At 35.2% G+C, this 17,958-nt stretch overlaps 1 protein-coding gene across 2 annotated transcripts; it reads left to right on the plus strand.

Moving 5' to 3' along the window:
• Positions 1-1,574: 1,574 nt before the first annotated feature.
• On the plus strand, positions 1,575-16,980 carry LOC140784454 (calcium-dependent lipid-binding protein-like). Of its 2 annotated transcripts, none has more exons than XM_073131874.1 (11): positions 1,575-1,943; positions 5,455-5,556; positions 5,691-5,741; positions 8,509-8,629; positions 11,161-11,279; positions 11,382-11,480; positions 12,086-12,166; positions 12,275-12,360; positions 13,209-13,434; positions 14,435-14,602; positions 16,390-16,980. In XM_073131874.1, the coding sequence occupies exons 1-11, from the start codon at positions 1,839-1,841 to the stop codon at positions 16,741-16,743; spliced, it is 1,512 nt and encodes a 503-aa protein (XP_072987975.1). In that variant the 5' UTR covers positions 1,575-1,838; the 3' UTR covers positions 16,744-16,980. The 2 variants fall into 2 exon arrangements, with proteins under 2 accessions (XP_072987975.1, XP_072987976.1); XM_073131875.1 differs by having other exon boundaries at positions 1,704-1,943; positions 11,427-11,480.
• Positions 16,981-17,958: the final 978 nt, after the last annotated feature.

Here is a 17,958-nt window from a genome sequence, read left to right on the forward strand (position 1 = left end):
ACATATTATGAACAAAACAGAATTTAGGATGTGTCCCTATACAAAATTTTAGCTAAATTAGGAGGAAGAGATTCTTAGTTTATTAGAAGGAATAATGAGTTTGTTTGGCTTGAGGCTAAACTTTGAACTTGAACTTGATTAGTTGATCTTATTTTTTAATCTTAATTTTTTTGAGAGTGAATTTAGTGGTTATAGGCCCTTCGTGCACTCACACTAAATAGAATTAGAAATTATAAATAATTTATTGTAATTATCCTTAGTAGGTTACTGTAAATCTAAGTATGGTTTGATAGAAGAAAGTGGACTCTAAATTACTGGCGGGCATTGTCCAAAAATATGATGATGGAGGAGCAACAAATGGTCAATTGTGTGTCTAAAAATTGCAACCAAAGGAATGGTGGAACTGATGGGATTGTTTGGCAGTTTGAGAAAGGAGGTATCTTTATGTTTAAATCCCTGTATAGGGATCTAAACAATGAAGGAATAATTACTAAGAATTTAGCAAAAATTTGCCGGTGAAGATTTCTCTTAAAGTTAGAGCATTCTTATGACTAACTTGCAACAATCGAAATCTAACTAGAGGTAATCTTCTGAGATGAGGTTGGACTAATAGCCCCTCCTATGTGTTCTATGGCAGGGAGGAGTCAGTTGATCATATTTTTCTGAAGTGCAAATATGGGAACCAACTGCTGTGATAGATGAAAAAAAAGATGCGGGCATTAAGAAGCATATTAAGCATATGAAATACTGGTTTTAATTAAACCTCATGATGAAAAAGAGGCGAAAAGATGATGGTTTATTTGGCTTAGTGTTTTCTTATTGAGTTTATGGCTTGAAAAAGATAATAGGATTTTTAATAATAGCTTGAGATCTAGTGAAGCTTTTGTACATAAGGTAATTGTCTTATTTCTCTGTTGGGCCAGAGTTCAAAGTGAGGAGGCTATAGAAAAAGCTCATAAATGGATTCAAGTGGCTCAGGTGATCGTAGATTTGGAAGGGTAATGATGCTGGTGGTAGCAGATTCCTTGGTTGGGTGTTTATGGTTATATTTTGTTGTTTGAGCTAGAACTTTATCATGGTTTTTTGTAGTATTATAATGGTGTTTTCATTTGATACTTGAATGTAATTGTAATTGTAATACCTATGGATGGTATATCAGTTGTGTTTTTGTGGTTGTAGGACTGGTGGTAAAGTCTAATTACTGTGATAGGTTTATCTATGTTTTTGGGTTGTTGTGGTTAATCTCTGTAGGTTATCACTTTTTTAAGTCTCAATTCAAACAGGTGCTGCGATCTGTTTGGTCAAAAATAAAATTATCCTTAGTTTCTTTTTTTTTTTTTTTTTTTTTTTTTTTTTTTTTTGCTTTGAAAAAGAATGAATCCATAGTAACATAGTGTTGTTAACAACAATGAATGCAACCCAAAACTGATGGATTTCCTACCAGGTATTTGATGGCTAGTTAGACGAAATTTACATTTTTACCCTTTCCAATTTTATGAGTGTCCATTAAATGCACAACATTATGGAGAAAGCCAAGGTTTATTAATATTAATTGCCACAAATGGCACCCCTTCAATACAATGCCAACTGCTCATCAGTTACACAAAGCCTCCTGTACTTGCACCATTTTCTCTGCCGCTCCCTCTCCCTCTCCGTCTCCCTTAAATCCTTCCGTGATTCCTTCGGCCGTCTCGATCTCTCCTCGCTTTTGAATATCATTTTGATTTCTGGGTTTCTTTCGATTGTCAGAAGTAGTTCATCCAAGGTACTTGGATCACAAGGAACGTTGGAACGAAAAAAGAATGCAGTAGAATTTACTGCATTCTTTGTTTGAGAGGATGGGGTTGATCTCGGCGATGGTCGTGGGTTTGTTCGTGGGCATTGCTCTGGTGGCCGGGTGGAGCCGCATGATGAGATATCGCAGCACCAAGCGTATCGCCAAGGTTGATATACTTTCGTTTGTATCATTGTAGTGTTCCTGGTTGCAATTACCATGTCCATTGAGATTTCGTAAGCAAAACTAGTTTTTGCATCTGTTTTCCAACTCTTTTGTTCTTGGTGTTGGGAATTTCGCAATTAGCTTCGCCCCCAATGAGGAAATGACAATGTGAGCCAATTACTTTCTGAGGATGATGAGGCTAAGCTAAAGATTAATTGGTTATTATTTGGTTTATGGTTATTCTCATCACATTTGTTTAGCAATGTACCAAACTCTTCAATAGCTAACTATATGAGTCAAGTCTAGAGCAGCATTGTTGGTTGCTAGGTGATGGGTTTCTAAACTTTCTATGGTATATTACGGAAAAATGCGTACAGTTGTGACCTGCTGAGCTATTAGCAAGAATTTAATGCAATTTGTGGGCATTATTCTCAGGATGATTCTCATCTTGACATTTCTTCACTCATTTTCTGGGTTTTTCTTAACCAGAACAAGTAGTAAGCTTTCTTTCTAAGCTCCCCTTTGGGGCCAAAAGATCATCAAAATCATAGGCTTTGTATTTTTGGTAGCTTCATTTGTAGTTGACCGTGAGGGAAAGGTTGAGTATACGGATGAAAACAGATAGGATATGAACTGGATAGCGGTCAAACCATATCCATAACCATATCTGTTCACCGGATATGAACTGATACAGATATTAACATCTTTCCTGTCTGAATTTTGATATCTACAAGTACTTCCAACTTCCAAGCCAGTTGGTAGTCCTTTCCCTTCACTATGTAAAAGACATGGTTAAACCTTCTAAGTATTCTTTGGTATTCTGATTATGACCAAATAGTACTTGTCATTTGAAATTAAGACCATCCGTTCTAGCACCCAACACATAATCCTGATTACTTGATTTAAATAAATGAGGAGCTAGAAATATCGACAAATTGGTCAAGATGCATGTCGAGGTGAGATGAGCAACCATGATTAGATTTGTTTTTATCGTAGCTAGCTACTTTTGGATTTCTTTTATGATGATTCCATTTTGAAGAACTAAACAGGTAGATGAACATGTTTCATCCTTGAGTTGATCTATAAAGTAGTTATTCTAGTCGGTCTAGGATATATATACTGATGACATTTTCATGTTCTGCAAAGTATTTGGAGTGACTTGCATAGTAATTTAGTTATAGCTTGACGCAGCACAAATGGATTCTTATTGTAGTTTCATTGAAGGAATCTCAGAAGCATAAATAATTATGATTTACCATTCTGATCATATATCCTTTCTTCATTTTTTTTTTCCTTTTTATTTTGTGGTTATCATGATGTTTATAAGTTTTGAAGTCCTATATGAGCAGGTAGTCTGTCTTGTCTATTAATAAAATGTTATACTAATGTAAACAGGCATTTGTGTTGATAAATGACCGTTCTCCATTAGTTTCTATGTCATTGTTCTGGATAGTGAATTCTTATACTTGCATACTTAGTTCCTCTCCAACTGAGGGTGGAGAGGTAGTCTGTCTTGTCTATTAATAAAATGTTATACTAATGTAAACAGGCATTTGTGTTGATCAATGACCATTTTCCATTAGTTTCTATGTCATTGTTCTGGATAGTGAATTCTTATACTCGCATACTTAGTTCCTCTCCAACTCAGGGTGGATCCAAAGAACATCTATGATGTAATGTTGGACTCCATGAATTTAAGAACCATAACATGGCTTATACATCCTATGAATCTGATCACAGCATTGATTTATCTCGATTCACATGAAGCCACTTAATAGACCATGCCTAATCAAGTTTTGAATTTCTATAAATTCCACATGGGATTCTAAATCTAGCTCTTGAAATTTGTGAAAATTTTCGTGTGAAAGAGAAGGGGGAGGATTCTTGACTGGTCAGGGTAAGAAAGAGGGGGAGGAGAGAGAGAGAGAGGGAAGAAAGCCATAGTTAAAGTAGGAGAGATAGATTCTGATGTAGTGATATCATCACTTGACTATCATGATTTGGATGATCTACATCATCATTAGATGTGTTTGATTTGCTTTATCTGGAACCACCCTTGATGCTCTTGGGAAAGAAGGCTTATATTGGTTAAAAAGTAGGACATCTTTTCACCATTTAAAGAACAAGATAATAAATTGAAATTTGTTGGTATCACTATTATAGTCCAGTTAACTTTCCAACTCTAGAAGTGTGTGGGCTTTCTTCAATTTGTTCTCACAATGTTTTCATCTATATATGAGTAAGTGGAACAATCCATAAATCTTACTATGAACCAGAACATGGTATAACATTCATTGGTGCTAATTATTGAAGTCCAGGTATGAAACTGTAAATCTAGATGTAGTTGTGGACATGAGATTTCTTGGTCTGGTTGTAATTTTGCAACTTTGCCCATCCTTTTTTTTAAACCCGAGGTATTGAAAAAGAAAAGGCCAGATGAGATGCTGTCATATTAGTTGATAAACAAATGGGAAATTTTGCTTCGGTTGGTATTCGAGAGACTGATTAATAATTTCTGGTCCAATAAGGATTAAAAATGAATTTGTACAGGTTGACTGAACTATTATGTCACATATCTGTCTATTGGAAAAAAGTTTAATGTTGTTAGGTATGGATGGGATACATTGTATTATGAAATGATCCAGATCAAACTTCAAGACCACAGGAGTGAATACGACATCAATCCCTGTATAGATGGATCAGCAAATGCATTCCTAGTTGGTGCAGAGAAAAGTGAATTACAAAAATAAACATTATACTATTATTTGTTAACATTAATGATTACAGATTGAGTACCATACAGTCGATCTTTACTAAAAGTTCATGGGTGCTTGGTCTTTTAATTGGGAAGAGCCTTAAAATGTTGCCTTCAACTTATCTGACTGGGATGATATTTGGATTGTATATTAACTGATTTATTAGACCAACACTTACTTGAATAAATGACTACATAAATTTGACAGGTTGGTAATATCTTTGTCAGTCTCATTTTAGACATGGTAGTTTTAATGAAAATGTGCCAGAGTTTGGCATTCAACTATGCAACAATGATGGCATAAATCATTCAAATTATATGTCCTGAATGCTTTGACATGTCAAAAGAAAAATTAATCTGTGTTCTGGTGCCACTGGATACTTTGGTTCCTTGGGTATCAAGTTGAAAGTAACTTTTTATCATCTGTTTATATAGTTACCTCATAAGTAGAAAAGGTGACATATTGCAACTAAATCTGTTTTCCATGATTGGCTGCTATTACCAAATAATTCACTTACTTTTCCATTTTGAATTTCTGGATGCCAGTATAGTAGAAGCTTATTGAGTCATTGTCTTTGGAATTGTAAGTTACAATGGACTCAAACAGAGTTCTGTGAATAGTTTGTCCATGGGTTGGTCTATTCTCGGATGAGTAATCCTGAGACTGTTATGTGCTTTTTTCTTAAGACTACGAATGTAGTATGTAATAAAGGCTCTGTGATACCTTAGATTTCACGGCTCATATTTCTCTTGTTTGCAGGCTGTGGATATCAAGCTTCTTGGGTCTCTTACTAGAGATGACCTGAAAAAACTATGTGGTGACAATTTTCCTGAATGGGTATCGTTTCCAGCATTTGAACAAGTTAGGTTCAACTTGATCCTCATTTTTGCCAAATTGATTACCTTGTTCATTCACATCAGTTGGTATTTACTTCATGTTGTTCATATTTTCTGTTAGATATTCAAATTTTTGTTTTCCATTTTTGTTCTGTGTAGGTGAAATGGCTGAATAAGCAACTGAACAAACTGTGGCCTTTTATTGCAGAAGTAAGAAACATGACTGAGTAGTTGCACTTTCTAACCATCCAACTGCTTCTAAATCATCTCAATTTTTTTCTTCATATACTTTTCTTATGCTGACTAAGATGCCTTCACAAGGCACTGAAATCCTATACTAGGCTTACATTGCATACACTCTTTCATTCCTTTATTTTATTGTTTGCTTATGATACAAGGACTTGTAGTTTCCTTCATAGTGTATATATTCTCACCCTGCATTGAGTAATTGCTCTTTTTTTTTCTTTCTCTTGTTTAACGAATCCAACATTGTTTCCTCATACCAGCTATTCTTTATGTTGTTTGTTGGACTATTAAAATTGACTCACATCAATATTTGGATTACTTGGAAAGAATACCTACTTGATTAATGCACTCCATTCCTTAGATGCATTTTGTTTCTCCTTTTTGGCAAGGATTATTAGTTATGTTGCAGTATTGACATAAAAAGAATCATATTGTATTCTGTTTGATGATGTGACAGAAACAACTAGAAAGTGATGAACAAAATTGAAATTTTTTCAGACAATCATATTTTCTTTTTTATCATTCAAGTGTTTCTGCTAGTTACAGTTTTCTTACAATTTTTTTTGGACCTTAAATGCTCGGCTCTTTGTCAAAGAAAGTTTTCATAAAGAAAATATAAGACTTGAAAAATATCTTTATTTATATAAAATAGAGAGTTTAAAACTTCTTGCAATGGCGAACTTAACAGTTAACATATCCTACTAAATATGTCGCCAGCCAATTAAGTAGATTTATTGAGTTATATAATATGTGATATGTAGGAAGTTCTCTTGATGGAGATAAAGTGCTTCTGGCTACACAAGGATGCTATTTAACTGAACATGTTTTTTCATTTTCAAAATCTGAGTTTTACTTGATACAAGTACCGTCATTGTTGCTGGTAAATGGTTCGACCTTTCTTTGATGGTGCGACTTGTCTTGTATGGTGTCATTAATAGTGATCCTCAGTTACTTTTCAGACCATAGAATAAATAGTATAACTCAAACTATTTCAAAAAAAAAAAATAGTATAACTCAAAAGGGGTTTCGTTGGAGAGGATTTTGGAAAGTTTGACTTTGACACCCTCTATTTTGGACTTCTTACATTTTACACCCTGTTGTTTGCTTGTATCCTAAAGACCCCTTTGTTTTGGTTTTAATATTTAAATAACACTTTAAGTTAAAATCTAACGAATCGCTTCAAATTGTTATGGTAATAGAAGAAGAATATTTTATCCAATTTCAAAGTGAAATATTAGAATACCAAAAATATTCCTTGAATCAACAGTCACTACCTAACTTTATTGCTATGTTTAAGAGGAGAAAAGTAAGGTAAATCTATCGAATTGGATAATCAGGCTATTGGTCTGTAAAAGCCTATCAGGTCAGGATGATCACAATAGAATGAGGGCTACTTGACATTTTTCATCTCTGATAATGTTTAATTAGCATGTGGGTTAGCTCCATTTGTTGAGTAGATGGTAAGTTGTTATTTGGATACAAATCAAAACAAAAGGGTCATCTTGGATAAGAGAAAAAATTAGGGTGAAAAATGTGAGATGCCAGAAAAAAGGGTGTTAATACAAATTTCCATATATATGTGTATATGGATGCAAGTATATAACCTTCTTCTTACAATCAAGATGTTAGGACACTAGATACACTATCTGTTGATTTTGATGACCCTGTTTTTTGTCACTTTTATTTGTACTCTGAATACTTTTGAGTCTTCTCTACTGACCCCACAAAGGCAGGAGCCTCATCCATTGAGACACTCTATTTTATACTTTCTTGAACTAAAGGTGTTCCTATTTGCAGATGCACCTAAGGAACAAGATGCTACCATGTGTAACTGAGTATCCCAATTAGTTAATGCCTTTTGGCTACTATCCATCAAATATAATAGTTACCCATGATTTCTTGTAAGAAATTGGATGAGGCCATGAGGGTAGACCGAAGATGAAAATGTGGGCCTTGGGAGGGGATACCGTTCCTCCATCAGATGTCCAATAGAGTAATGCTTATAGATAGTATGCTAGTTCAACTAAATCATGTTAGTTCACCTAAATCATTTTGTACTTATTCAGTTAGTGATCTTACATTGAAAAAGGATCTGCCATACAATTTTCTACATACTGGTCACATTAGGAATTAATTCAAGGAGCACCCACGTTACTGGATAATGCTTTTTTCTTTAAGGATCTCATTCTTTTGAGATGGATACATATTTTATCAAGAGATTGAGTCATATTCTGTTGTTGTAGCTTTATTTCATGGAATCCAACTGTTGACTTTATATTGCATGTACAGAAGCCGGTCCATGATACAAGCAGTTAACAAATTTTTTAGCAGTAATCTTAACTCATAACCAGACTATTTTTTACCATCCTCTTGTTTCCTAACTATTATGGATGCTACCACTTCTTTCTATATTGGATTCCTGGATATTAACAAATCACTTTGGAAACTAAAGTTGCAGAATTGGAATGGAACTTTGAAACTTTACTCCTATGTCTTAATTACTGCCGATAGAGTGTTTGGTAAATGTTATATCTGACCATTGTGCAATTTGAAAGAATCTTGGTTTCTTACAGAAAGTGTAACGACAAAATTGTTTCTTAAGTATGTAATACTCGTTTGTCTTTTCATTGCAAATATATAAACAGAACCTCTCATATTGTTGGAAATAAAATGCCTACTTCTGATTCTGTAATTCTGCCAATGGTAATTTTTAGTTTTTACCTGGTCTTAGGCAGCAACAATGGTCATTAAAGATTCCGTTGAGCCATTTCTTGATGATTATCGACCACCAGGAATTTCCTCAATTAAGTTCAGAAAATTTTTTCTCGGAAATGTGCCACCAAAGATTGAAGGTTAGCACTTGAACCATATACAAAAAATGTAAAATACAAGTAGTTTATCCCATTGTTGGTTTTCTATTCACTCTTCTATTTAATTGGTTTTCTTCATTTTGAAACCAATCAGTTTTGAGATGTACAGAATACATTGGAATTTTACTGCTTTAGGTTAAGTTGTGATTGTTTTGCAAACTTAATTTCTTTTCATTCACGTCATATATATAGAATACATGTAGCATCATCTGATTCAACATAAGTAAATAGGTTCACCTAATGTATAGAAGATAATGTTTATGACTGCTTTTTGACTCTTCTTGGTTTAATTCATTTCTGCAAAGCGATGTTAGAATGTGAGTTCTTATCTAATTTTTCATTTCTGAATAGGCCCAAATGATGGAAGATTTTGAGAATAATGTTGATCGTAATGATGATTCTAATTGTGTTCTGCAATAACTTTTCCACCAAAACTGATGGTTACAATTTTGAGGATGATGATGATGATGATGATAATTATTAAACAATTGAAGCAGAAAAGTGATGTTGTCTACAAAGTTTATGGAGAGAAGATTGCTTAATGGATGGTGCCAAATCTTTTAGGTTTTAACTTTTAAATAATGAGTCAATCTTCATTCCTGTGTTGAGAAAAGATTGTCTCGAAGAATGCCAATTAATTTTGTATCTTCTTTAAGTAAATAAAGATTGATTAGGTACTACTTATGCATACCAATGCTGACTTTTCAATTAGCTTCAAGTTCAATGGATTAAACTGTAATTATTTCCTTCTAACTAGTAGATCTGTTGGAATCATGTTTCCTCTTTAGTTGTATTTTCAATAAATAACCTTGATCTGATACCTCTTGAAGGAAACTTACCTTTTCTGCAAAACTTGAGGCCTCGCTAAGAGTTAGCCTAGCCTAGTAGATCTACTGGTATTTCTTCCTTTTTTTTCTTTTCTCTTCTATGAGGGGTTCTCCTCGCCATTGTCAACCTCCCTCTTTTTATGAGTGGCAACCTAGTCAGGTTAGCTAGGTTCCAGCTAGACCAAAATAATGCCAACATAAACACGACTCATTTATTGGACAGGTTACATGAGTCAAATGATTATTGGATGACATAGGTTACTTGAATTTATATAAGTTATTTGGGCTATAAATAATTTATTCGTGTTTTGAAAAGTTTATTTTTTCATGTTATAAATATTTTATTTGTGTGATAAATAAGTTATTGTGTCATAAATGGGTTGACAGAATAGGTCATAAATGTGTTATACTGGCTAATGCAATAAATACAAACATGACTCATTTAATAATTGAGTTCGGTGGGTCAACCTGCAACCAAAACCCATTTAAAGCCTTCAGATTTGTGTTGAGTCAAAAATTGCCACCTCTGCCACTTCCTTCTCTAGCTGTTTTGGCTAGGAGGAAGGGAGAGGTTTTCTCTCCTCAACCATGAGAGATTTTTCTCTCGTCCCTCTTTTCTTCTCTCTCATTTTCTCCTTCCTCTTGCCTCCTTTCCTTTTATTCTCGGAGCGGATGATCTCCCGTTCGCGTCCTCTTTTCCCTCTTTTCCTTTCTCCATTTCCTCTCTCTCTTCCTTGAGCATCGCTATCATATGTGGCCGTCATTGATGTCATCTCCTCCCCTATTGTCATATTTTTCTTCTTGGGTCATGGCAATCAATGGCTGTTGTCGTTGGGTGGCAGTGATTGAGGAGTTTGGGTGAGAATGTGCATCAATCAATGTGTTTGGGCAAGATTTTTATCGCCATATCTACCTCTGGGTAGGGGTGCCACCAGATCTTTGGCTTGTGTTGCAGTGTATGTTCTTCTTCCTCTCCTCATTTGCTCGTCAGGGCGGAGGTGGTCTGTGCACCATTTGGGCCTTCGTTTCTTTGTTCTTTCTTATTGTAGGTTTGTTGTAGGTTGGTAGTAGGGGCCTTTCATCAGCAGGATGATAGTAGTTGATGATTCTTGCTTTTCCCACCTTTGGGGTTGGCAGTGTTATATGTATTTAACTGCCGGATCACGACAAAACTGCATGATGACCTAAGACCTTTGTGCCCGCGAATTTGTCAGAGTTGTGTTTTCTTTGCTTTATTTTCTATGCCCTTGAGCTTGATACTATTCTTTTTTTTTCTAGTGTTGTCTACTATAGCCAAGTGTGGGGTTTCCATCCAAGGGTCGTTGCCCTATTCCCTTTCTCCTTCTATGTATCAGGCTGTAATTGTTGACGCAGTGATTGAATTAATGAAACTATCTGCCTACAAGTCTTTTCTCAAAGAACAAAGTCTTTATCCTTTGTTTCTTTCTTGACCCTCACCTACTTTCTTGATGCTAGGTCATCTTTAACCATTTCTGCTATATCAGCTATAACTTTGTATGTTTTTCCAAGATAATGCAAATGTTGGTGTTTTGTTTGTTGATTCTTCCTTTGTAGATTACATACTAGAAAGTCATGTTAATTGTTGTTTGATGTCCCATCATATGCTAGAAGATCCAATTTGCATGTTATTTGCTATCGTCTTGATTATTTTCCCTCTTTCATAAGGCATTCATGTTCAAAGCCTTAAGAAAGGTCAAATCACAATGGATATTGATTTCCGATGGGGTGGAGATCCAAGCATTATTCTTGCAGTTGAAGCACTTGTGGCTTCATTGCCCATTCAGGTTTGAATGTGGACATTTATCTATTAATAAGAAGCACTATTCTTCAAATTAACCATACTTCTGTATCTATGAGATCTTTTTTTCTTCTTTTTCCCTTTTCAGCTAAAAGATCTCAAGGTTTTTACAGTTGTTCGTGTTGTTTTCCAGCTTTCCGATGAGATTCCTTGTATCTCAGCTGTTGTTGTAGCGCTCCTTGCTGAGGTACGCATCTGGTTGTCTGCTTGTAATTCTAGAGCATACATAATATCATTGGACATTTTTCCGCATATTATATTTATCGCAATCCAGTATAGTGCTCTCAACATGTGCATGAAATGAAATTTACAACTAATGGTTCGTTGAGACCGAAGAGAGGAAGAAAACAGGGAAGTAAGCTAATGATTGGGCCTATTTTGACCGGCCAGGCTCAAAAATTCTGATTAGCATAAGTTAACCAGGTTCTCTTGCAAGTTTGAGTTGGATTGGCCCAAAATTTGGGGAACCTAATGGTATTAACTTAATAAGGTTCAAGTCGATCAAGTTTGACCAAAAATTGAGTCTTATCGAGCCGTCTTGTGCTCAAGCTCGGCTCAAAATTAAATTCGAGCTTGAGCAACTTGATCAAGCTTGATTTGTTTCAAATATGAGCCGAGCTTGATCTCATCTTATCAAGCCGAGTCTGGGCCTGCTTGATTATTTTGACAGCCTTACACAACATTTTGTTAAGACATACAATATCCTATATCATTTACTACAAAGAGAGCATTTGGATAACTTTTAATGTTTTATACTTTCCATTATGTAATGCATATTGGTTTATATTTCAGCCAAAGCCTAGAATTGATTACACAATTAAGGCTGTTGGAGGAAGCCTGACTGCTATTCCTGGGCTTGCGGACATGATTGATGTGAGTTTGCTCTGAGCTCTGATGATAACAGCTAATGCATTTATTGCCAATCAAATTTTAAATCTCATTAAAAAGTACTGTAAAACTCATCTTGTTTCTATGATGTAGGATACTGTATCTTCAATTATTTCTGACATGCTCCTGTGGCCCCATAGGATTGTTATTCCACTTGGTGGAGTAGATGTTGATACAAGGTGAGCTTTTTTTGTACACTGTTCACGTAAATATATGTGATATAATATCAGTTTATCTTTATGATTTTTGTTATCATATTTGAATTGGGGTGAGTTAGATTAGATGGGCATGTACTCGAGTGTACAAGTAAGACTTTCTTGTACCTAAAATACATAAGGTGATTTCTATGTCCGTATTATATTCCTCCAATTCTTTAATTCTTTTTAGTGCTTTTTTCCATGGTCATGCACATTTTTGCTTTCATGTACTGTAGTACAAGATATCAAGTTTCTATATATTTTTTACCTTGTATTTTTTTGTTCACTAGTTTTTGTTTAGACTAGTTAATTTCATGACCTTACTATGTTAGGCCCAGACAAGATGTAGCATAGGTGAGGGGTTGACTGAAGTGATACAAAGAAAACTTAGATGGTGGGGACATTTTTGAAAATTTAAGCCACCTCCAGATCTTTAATGGTTTGATAAAGAAATGGCTTCGAGATTTGCTTTAATATGCTTGGAGTTGGAGGCCAATACCATTTATATATGTTCACATATTGTGAGTAATCTAAGCAAAGTAAGGATCTTTCTGTGATCCTTAGTTGTGATGCTCTTATCTTGTTTTTAACTGCAATTGTATCATCTATGTACTTATGTGGATATTTTTGCACTTACACAAGAAAGAAAAAAGAATGGCTGGATGTTTGTATTTCTATTTCAGCATTACAAAAATTAAATAATTTTACGTATTTTGTCAATATTGTAAAACCTTGGATCCGTGTGTTGCTATGCTAGCATTGACAGAACAATTTTATCTACTAAGTAGTAAAAGATTGTCATGCTAATCTTCCTTTGTACTCTTGTCCAGTGAACTGGAGCTTAAACCACAGGGCAGGATTTTGGTAACTGTAGTAAGAGCAAGTGCATTGAGAAATATGGAGATGCTTGGTAAATCTGATCCTTATGTGGTCCTATATATCCGTCCTATGTTCAAGGTAAGAACAAGAGTCATAGACAACAATCTCAATCCAGAATGGAATGAAACCTTTGAATTGATTGCTGAAGACAAGGAAACCCAATCTATTACATTGGAGGTACAATTAATTTCCAAGATTTTCCTGTTCATCTATGCGCATTTTCAGCTTTTCTACATTCATATTTATCACTATGTTTCTGTGCTTCATCTTTGATCTTTCTATATAAATAGTTATGATGTGTTGTCATTGCTTTGATGCTTTCTTTCACTTTCACCTTTCCTTGGATCCCTTCTTAGTTTATCCTTTGTCTGTATCTTTTCATATTATTTAGATAGTATAACTTTTCTGCAGCCCTATTAAGAAAACATTCTTCTGTTATCTAGTTCTTAGAGAGACTCTACGTTATTGTTTTTAAGTTACATGAGTGAAGACTAAGCAAGTTGGCACCAAGTGGTCCAAAAATACTATGGGTGTTCTTTCTGTTATATAATAGGTACTCTTTAGTCTTTTGGAGTAATTTCTATGAAAGAAGGAACTGCTATACAGCTTGAAATGAGATATGAGACATGGCATGATGCTGACACTTGGAATTGACTAATCTTGAAAATGGGTATTCAAACTGTTCTCTCAGCAAGGTATTTCGATAATTTCAGAAGCATGGTTAGTTAATTTTCGATATAGTAACATTTGGGGTGATAGGGTGTTAATTGGACTTTTTTGTAAAAGATAGGGGCTTTTTTGAGAAAAGCTATAAGGTAGGGTTTGGACCATAAAATGTCCATAACATAGGTTTTTTTTCTTAATATTTCCCCTTGTTATTAACAAAACTACCTAGGAAGTATCTCTTTCATTTACAAGAACTACTTGTAACACATATAATGGACAGTAAAAAGATGCAAGAAGATCAAGATAAAAGAGGTATTGATAAATTATTGATGGCTAATCATAACAAATCAATAAGAGTATCTAGGCATCTCTCATATGAATATAGCACAGCCTAATCATAAAAATCTTTGTTCAAGCTCTAGAATTAGTAAAGGAGCACATCTCTTAAGGTCAGTTTCCTCGTTGCACAGATCATTTATATCACATTAATGCTTGCTGCTTCTCTTTACAGGTCTTTGATGAAGACAGCATTCAACAAGACAAGAGACTGGGTGTAGCCAAATTGTCATTAATTGATTTGCAACCAGAAGCTTCTAAGGAATTTGAACTGAGGTTGCTACCATACCTGGATACATTAAAGGTCAAGGATAAGAAGGACAGGGGAACGCTTACGATAAAGGTTATTGTTGTTCTCTTGCCTTACTGTATGCCATTTGATTGTTTTAGTTAGGAAATATCATAGAAGTTTGGCATCTTTTGATAGATTAAGTGATACTATGCCTTTTCACAAGAATGACTCCATTCTTGCTGTCCATAAAAGGAAATGGTAATGAGATGTTTCTGATCATGGCATCATAACAGTAGTTGTTATGTGTGTCTCTATGTTGCTTAGATTGAGGATTGATAGATATTAACATGCTAAGAGCCTAAGTCCGTCAAATAGGGGTGAAAACGGATCGGATACAGATCGAATAGTGCTCAACCCATATCCGAATCCATATTTTTAGTCCAGATACGGATTTGGATACGGATATTAGACGAATAGCAAAATGTAAAACCATATCCTAACTAAATAGATATGGATAATTTTCGGATAGAGGATCGGATCTTAAACGTATATTGATTGAATTTAAAATAATTATAATATTTTATTTAGATATAATTAACTCAATTATTAAGAGTTTTACGACAAATAATTTTTTTGTATGTCAAATTTATAAAATTAGAGAAATTAATCTCTATAAATAATATATAACGTATTATTAGTAACAATATTAATATTTATTATTTAAATAAGCAAACTAAAAACTGTAAATCATTTAAAAAAATATGCGGGTAAACGGATATCCGATATCCGTATCCGAATTCGAAAAATATCTCTGACCCGTATTCGAATCCGTATCCGAATTTTTTTCAAAAATTCTATCCGTATCCGAATCCGTATCCGAATCGGATAGAAATTTTTTATCCGAATCTAATCCAAATCGGGTCGGATAACGGATCGGGTTGGAGTTAATCCGACCCGTTTTCACCCCTACCGTCAAATATATACCTCATAGTAGTTGTTATGTGTGTCTCTATGTTGCTTAGATTGAGGATTGACCGATATTAGCATGCCAAGAGCCTTAGTCTGTCAAATATATACCTTATCCTTCTACGGCTTTAGAAGTACCCAATGGAATACAATCCTGGAAGCTGGTTCTTATGATTAAACATGGCTGTGTATTTTTCATTGGAAGTAGAATTTTCTGTTATGTGCTTCTGTTATGCATTATATAGCCTTTCACCACTGCAACACTTCAGTCTGTTTGTTAGGTTCATGATCTGCCGAAGTGCAGTATAAGGCAATTATTCTCCACCTTTTAGCATCATGATACTATAATTTTCTACACTGATGCTCCTCATTGCCTAAAGCATATGTAAGTCTGAAGTCTGAGTACAACAAAGAGACTTTCCTGGCAAGGATTGCTGTTGCCATACATCTGAGTGGCATGCCTGGCACAACCTTCATCCCTCATCACATAGTTATTCACTAGTTTTCTTGATTGCCACATAGTTCAAGATGACATTTGTGGAGAAACAATTGTCAGTGACCACGTGAAAGAATAGAACATATCACTAGGACTCTTTGGGTTATTTATATATTCTTCTCCTGTTAATGTTGTCATTTTTCTGCCTTCTTATTCAATTTTTATTGATAATTATCTAATTCTAACACAAGATTGGGAGTACAATGTGACATCGAGGGCTGCCATGCATATCCCAGCAATGAGAAATCCAGCTTTGGCTGATGGTGTACTTTGTCCACCATTGTGTGATTGCCGACAGTTCATGGTGGTATAGTAGATTGGTACATGAACAATAGACTTCTTTCCCATGGATGTGTTGATAATATGTGATACATAGAGCTATCAATTGATAGGAGTAATTTGTGATTATCTATTGTAACTGTTATGAGAATTGCAGGTGCTGTACCATCCATTCACGGAGGAGGAACAGCAGGAGGCTCTAGAACAAGAGAAGAGGGCTTTGGAGGAGAGGAGAAATTTGAAGGAAGCTGGGCTGATTGGAAGCACAATGGATGCACTCGGCGGGGCAGCATCATTGGTAGGATCTGGTGTCGGGCTGGTGGGAAGTGGCCTTGGTGCCGGCGTTGGGTTGGTGGGCTCAGGCGTTGGTTCCAGCGTTGGGTTAATTGGAAGCAGATTTGGTGCCATGGGCAGTAGCCTAAGCAAAGCCAGGAAATTCATGGGTAAAAGTGTCACAAACCAGTTTGGTAGCTCAAGGAAGAGCGTTTCTGCTCAAGTTGATGGACGTTAAGCAGGATAGCTACCAGTATGTCCAGAGAGTTCATAGTATATTTTTCTCTTTCCCTTTCTCGTTCTCTTTGTTATCTACCCGTTCTCACACGCAGATTTATTGTATAGCAGTGATAAAGCTCCATTGGAGTTCCTTCCTTTTATTATTCATGGGTTATGATTTAGCTGATTTACTAGATTTGTCATTCAAAACTGGATAAAGAAAGGGTAAACGAAAATGTTAGCCATGATTTTCAGGTGGAGATCGAATTGGATAATGATCTGGAATATGTTTTCTTGCATCTTTGGGCATCAGTCTGCAACCATTCTTCTAGCATTACCTAAGGCTAAGCTTCAAACTTGATTAGTTAATCGTATTTCTTAGTCTTAATTTTTTAAAGAATTAAGTTGATTAGGCATGAAAAAGATAAAGAAATGTCCGAATCAGTTAGGGATCCCTGAACCAATTCAGGGGGTCTCTAAATTCAAAGAAAACAAGGCCTAAGATATATCTTTCCATGTCATCTTTTATTGAAAGAGTTCCACCTTATGAGCCATGCAGTTATTGGGGGATCATTGTTATATGGTTAGATTCTATTTATCAATGACAATTACTTTACCTTGGCTACAAGGTAAGTATATGCCTGTGTTGTTATCGAGTATAATGTCGTAGAAGTAAAGGAAATGTGAACTTCAATTATAACTGTTAAGGCTATTAACAGAATAATCCAAGGTAAACTGTGTAACTGAGAAGAACCTTGGGTTCTTCATTTGTAAATTGGTACGATTAATTCTTTTCTTTCTTTCTTTCCATATAATGAAACACCTTGCAATTGGTCACAATCTTCAATTCTAACTTCTAAATGATCTTTTCTTCACATATTCTAGCAGAGAGGGGGGATACCTAAGTGGGCCTATAACTGACCTGGTTTGCCTGCTTAGTAGCAGCATATTATTCTAATAGACTATTCATAGATTTATGAGCTAGATACTCTCATCAGCGATTGGATGCAACTCTATTATTCATACCAGTTAGTGTGGCCAAATAATTAATGTGGCCATCTAGCTATGTTACGTCTTGGAACTGTAACTCAACAACTATGTATCCTAACAATATCTAGAGATCAGAATTGGATCTTTCCATCCGCTGTGCTCATGCTGCTGACATATAGAGGAGAGCAGCAGGCAAGCATAACCGACTCTAGGGAAGAGACAGGCCAACAACCAATACAACTCA

Source organism: Typha latifolia, chromosome 3 (genome assembly GCF_019914945.1).
Source record: "Typha latifolia isolate L0001 chromosome 3, TyphaL0001v2, whole genome shotgun sequence".
Lineage (NCBI taxonomy): Eukaryota > Viridiplantae > Streptophyta > Magnoliopsida > Poales > Typhaceae > Typha > Typha latifolia.

Bases quoted from the DNA above. Each gene is read 5' to 3' on its own strand.
- LOC140784454 (XM_073131874.1), top strand. From the start codon at position 1,839: ATGGGGTTGATCTCGGCGATGGTCGTGGGTTTGTTCGTGGGCATTGCT. The intron at 1,944-5,454 runs GTTGATATACTT...TCTTGTTTGCAG, and splicing joins GCACCAAGCGTATCGCCAAG to GCTGTGGATATCAAGCTTCT. The intron at 5,557-5,690 runs GTTAGGTTCAAC...TGTTCTGTGTAG, and splicing joins CGTTTCCAGCATTTGAACAA to GTGAAATGGCTGAATAAGCA.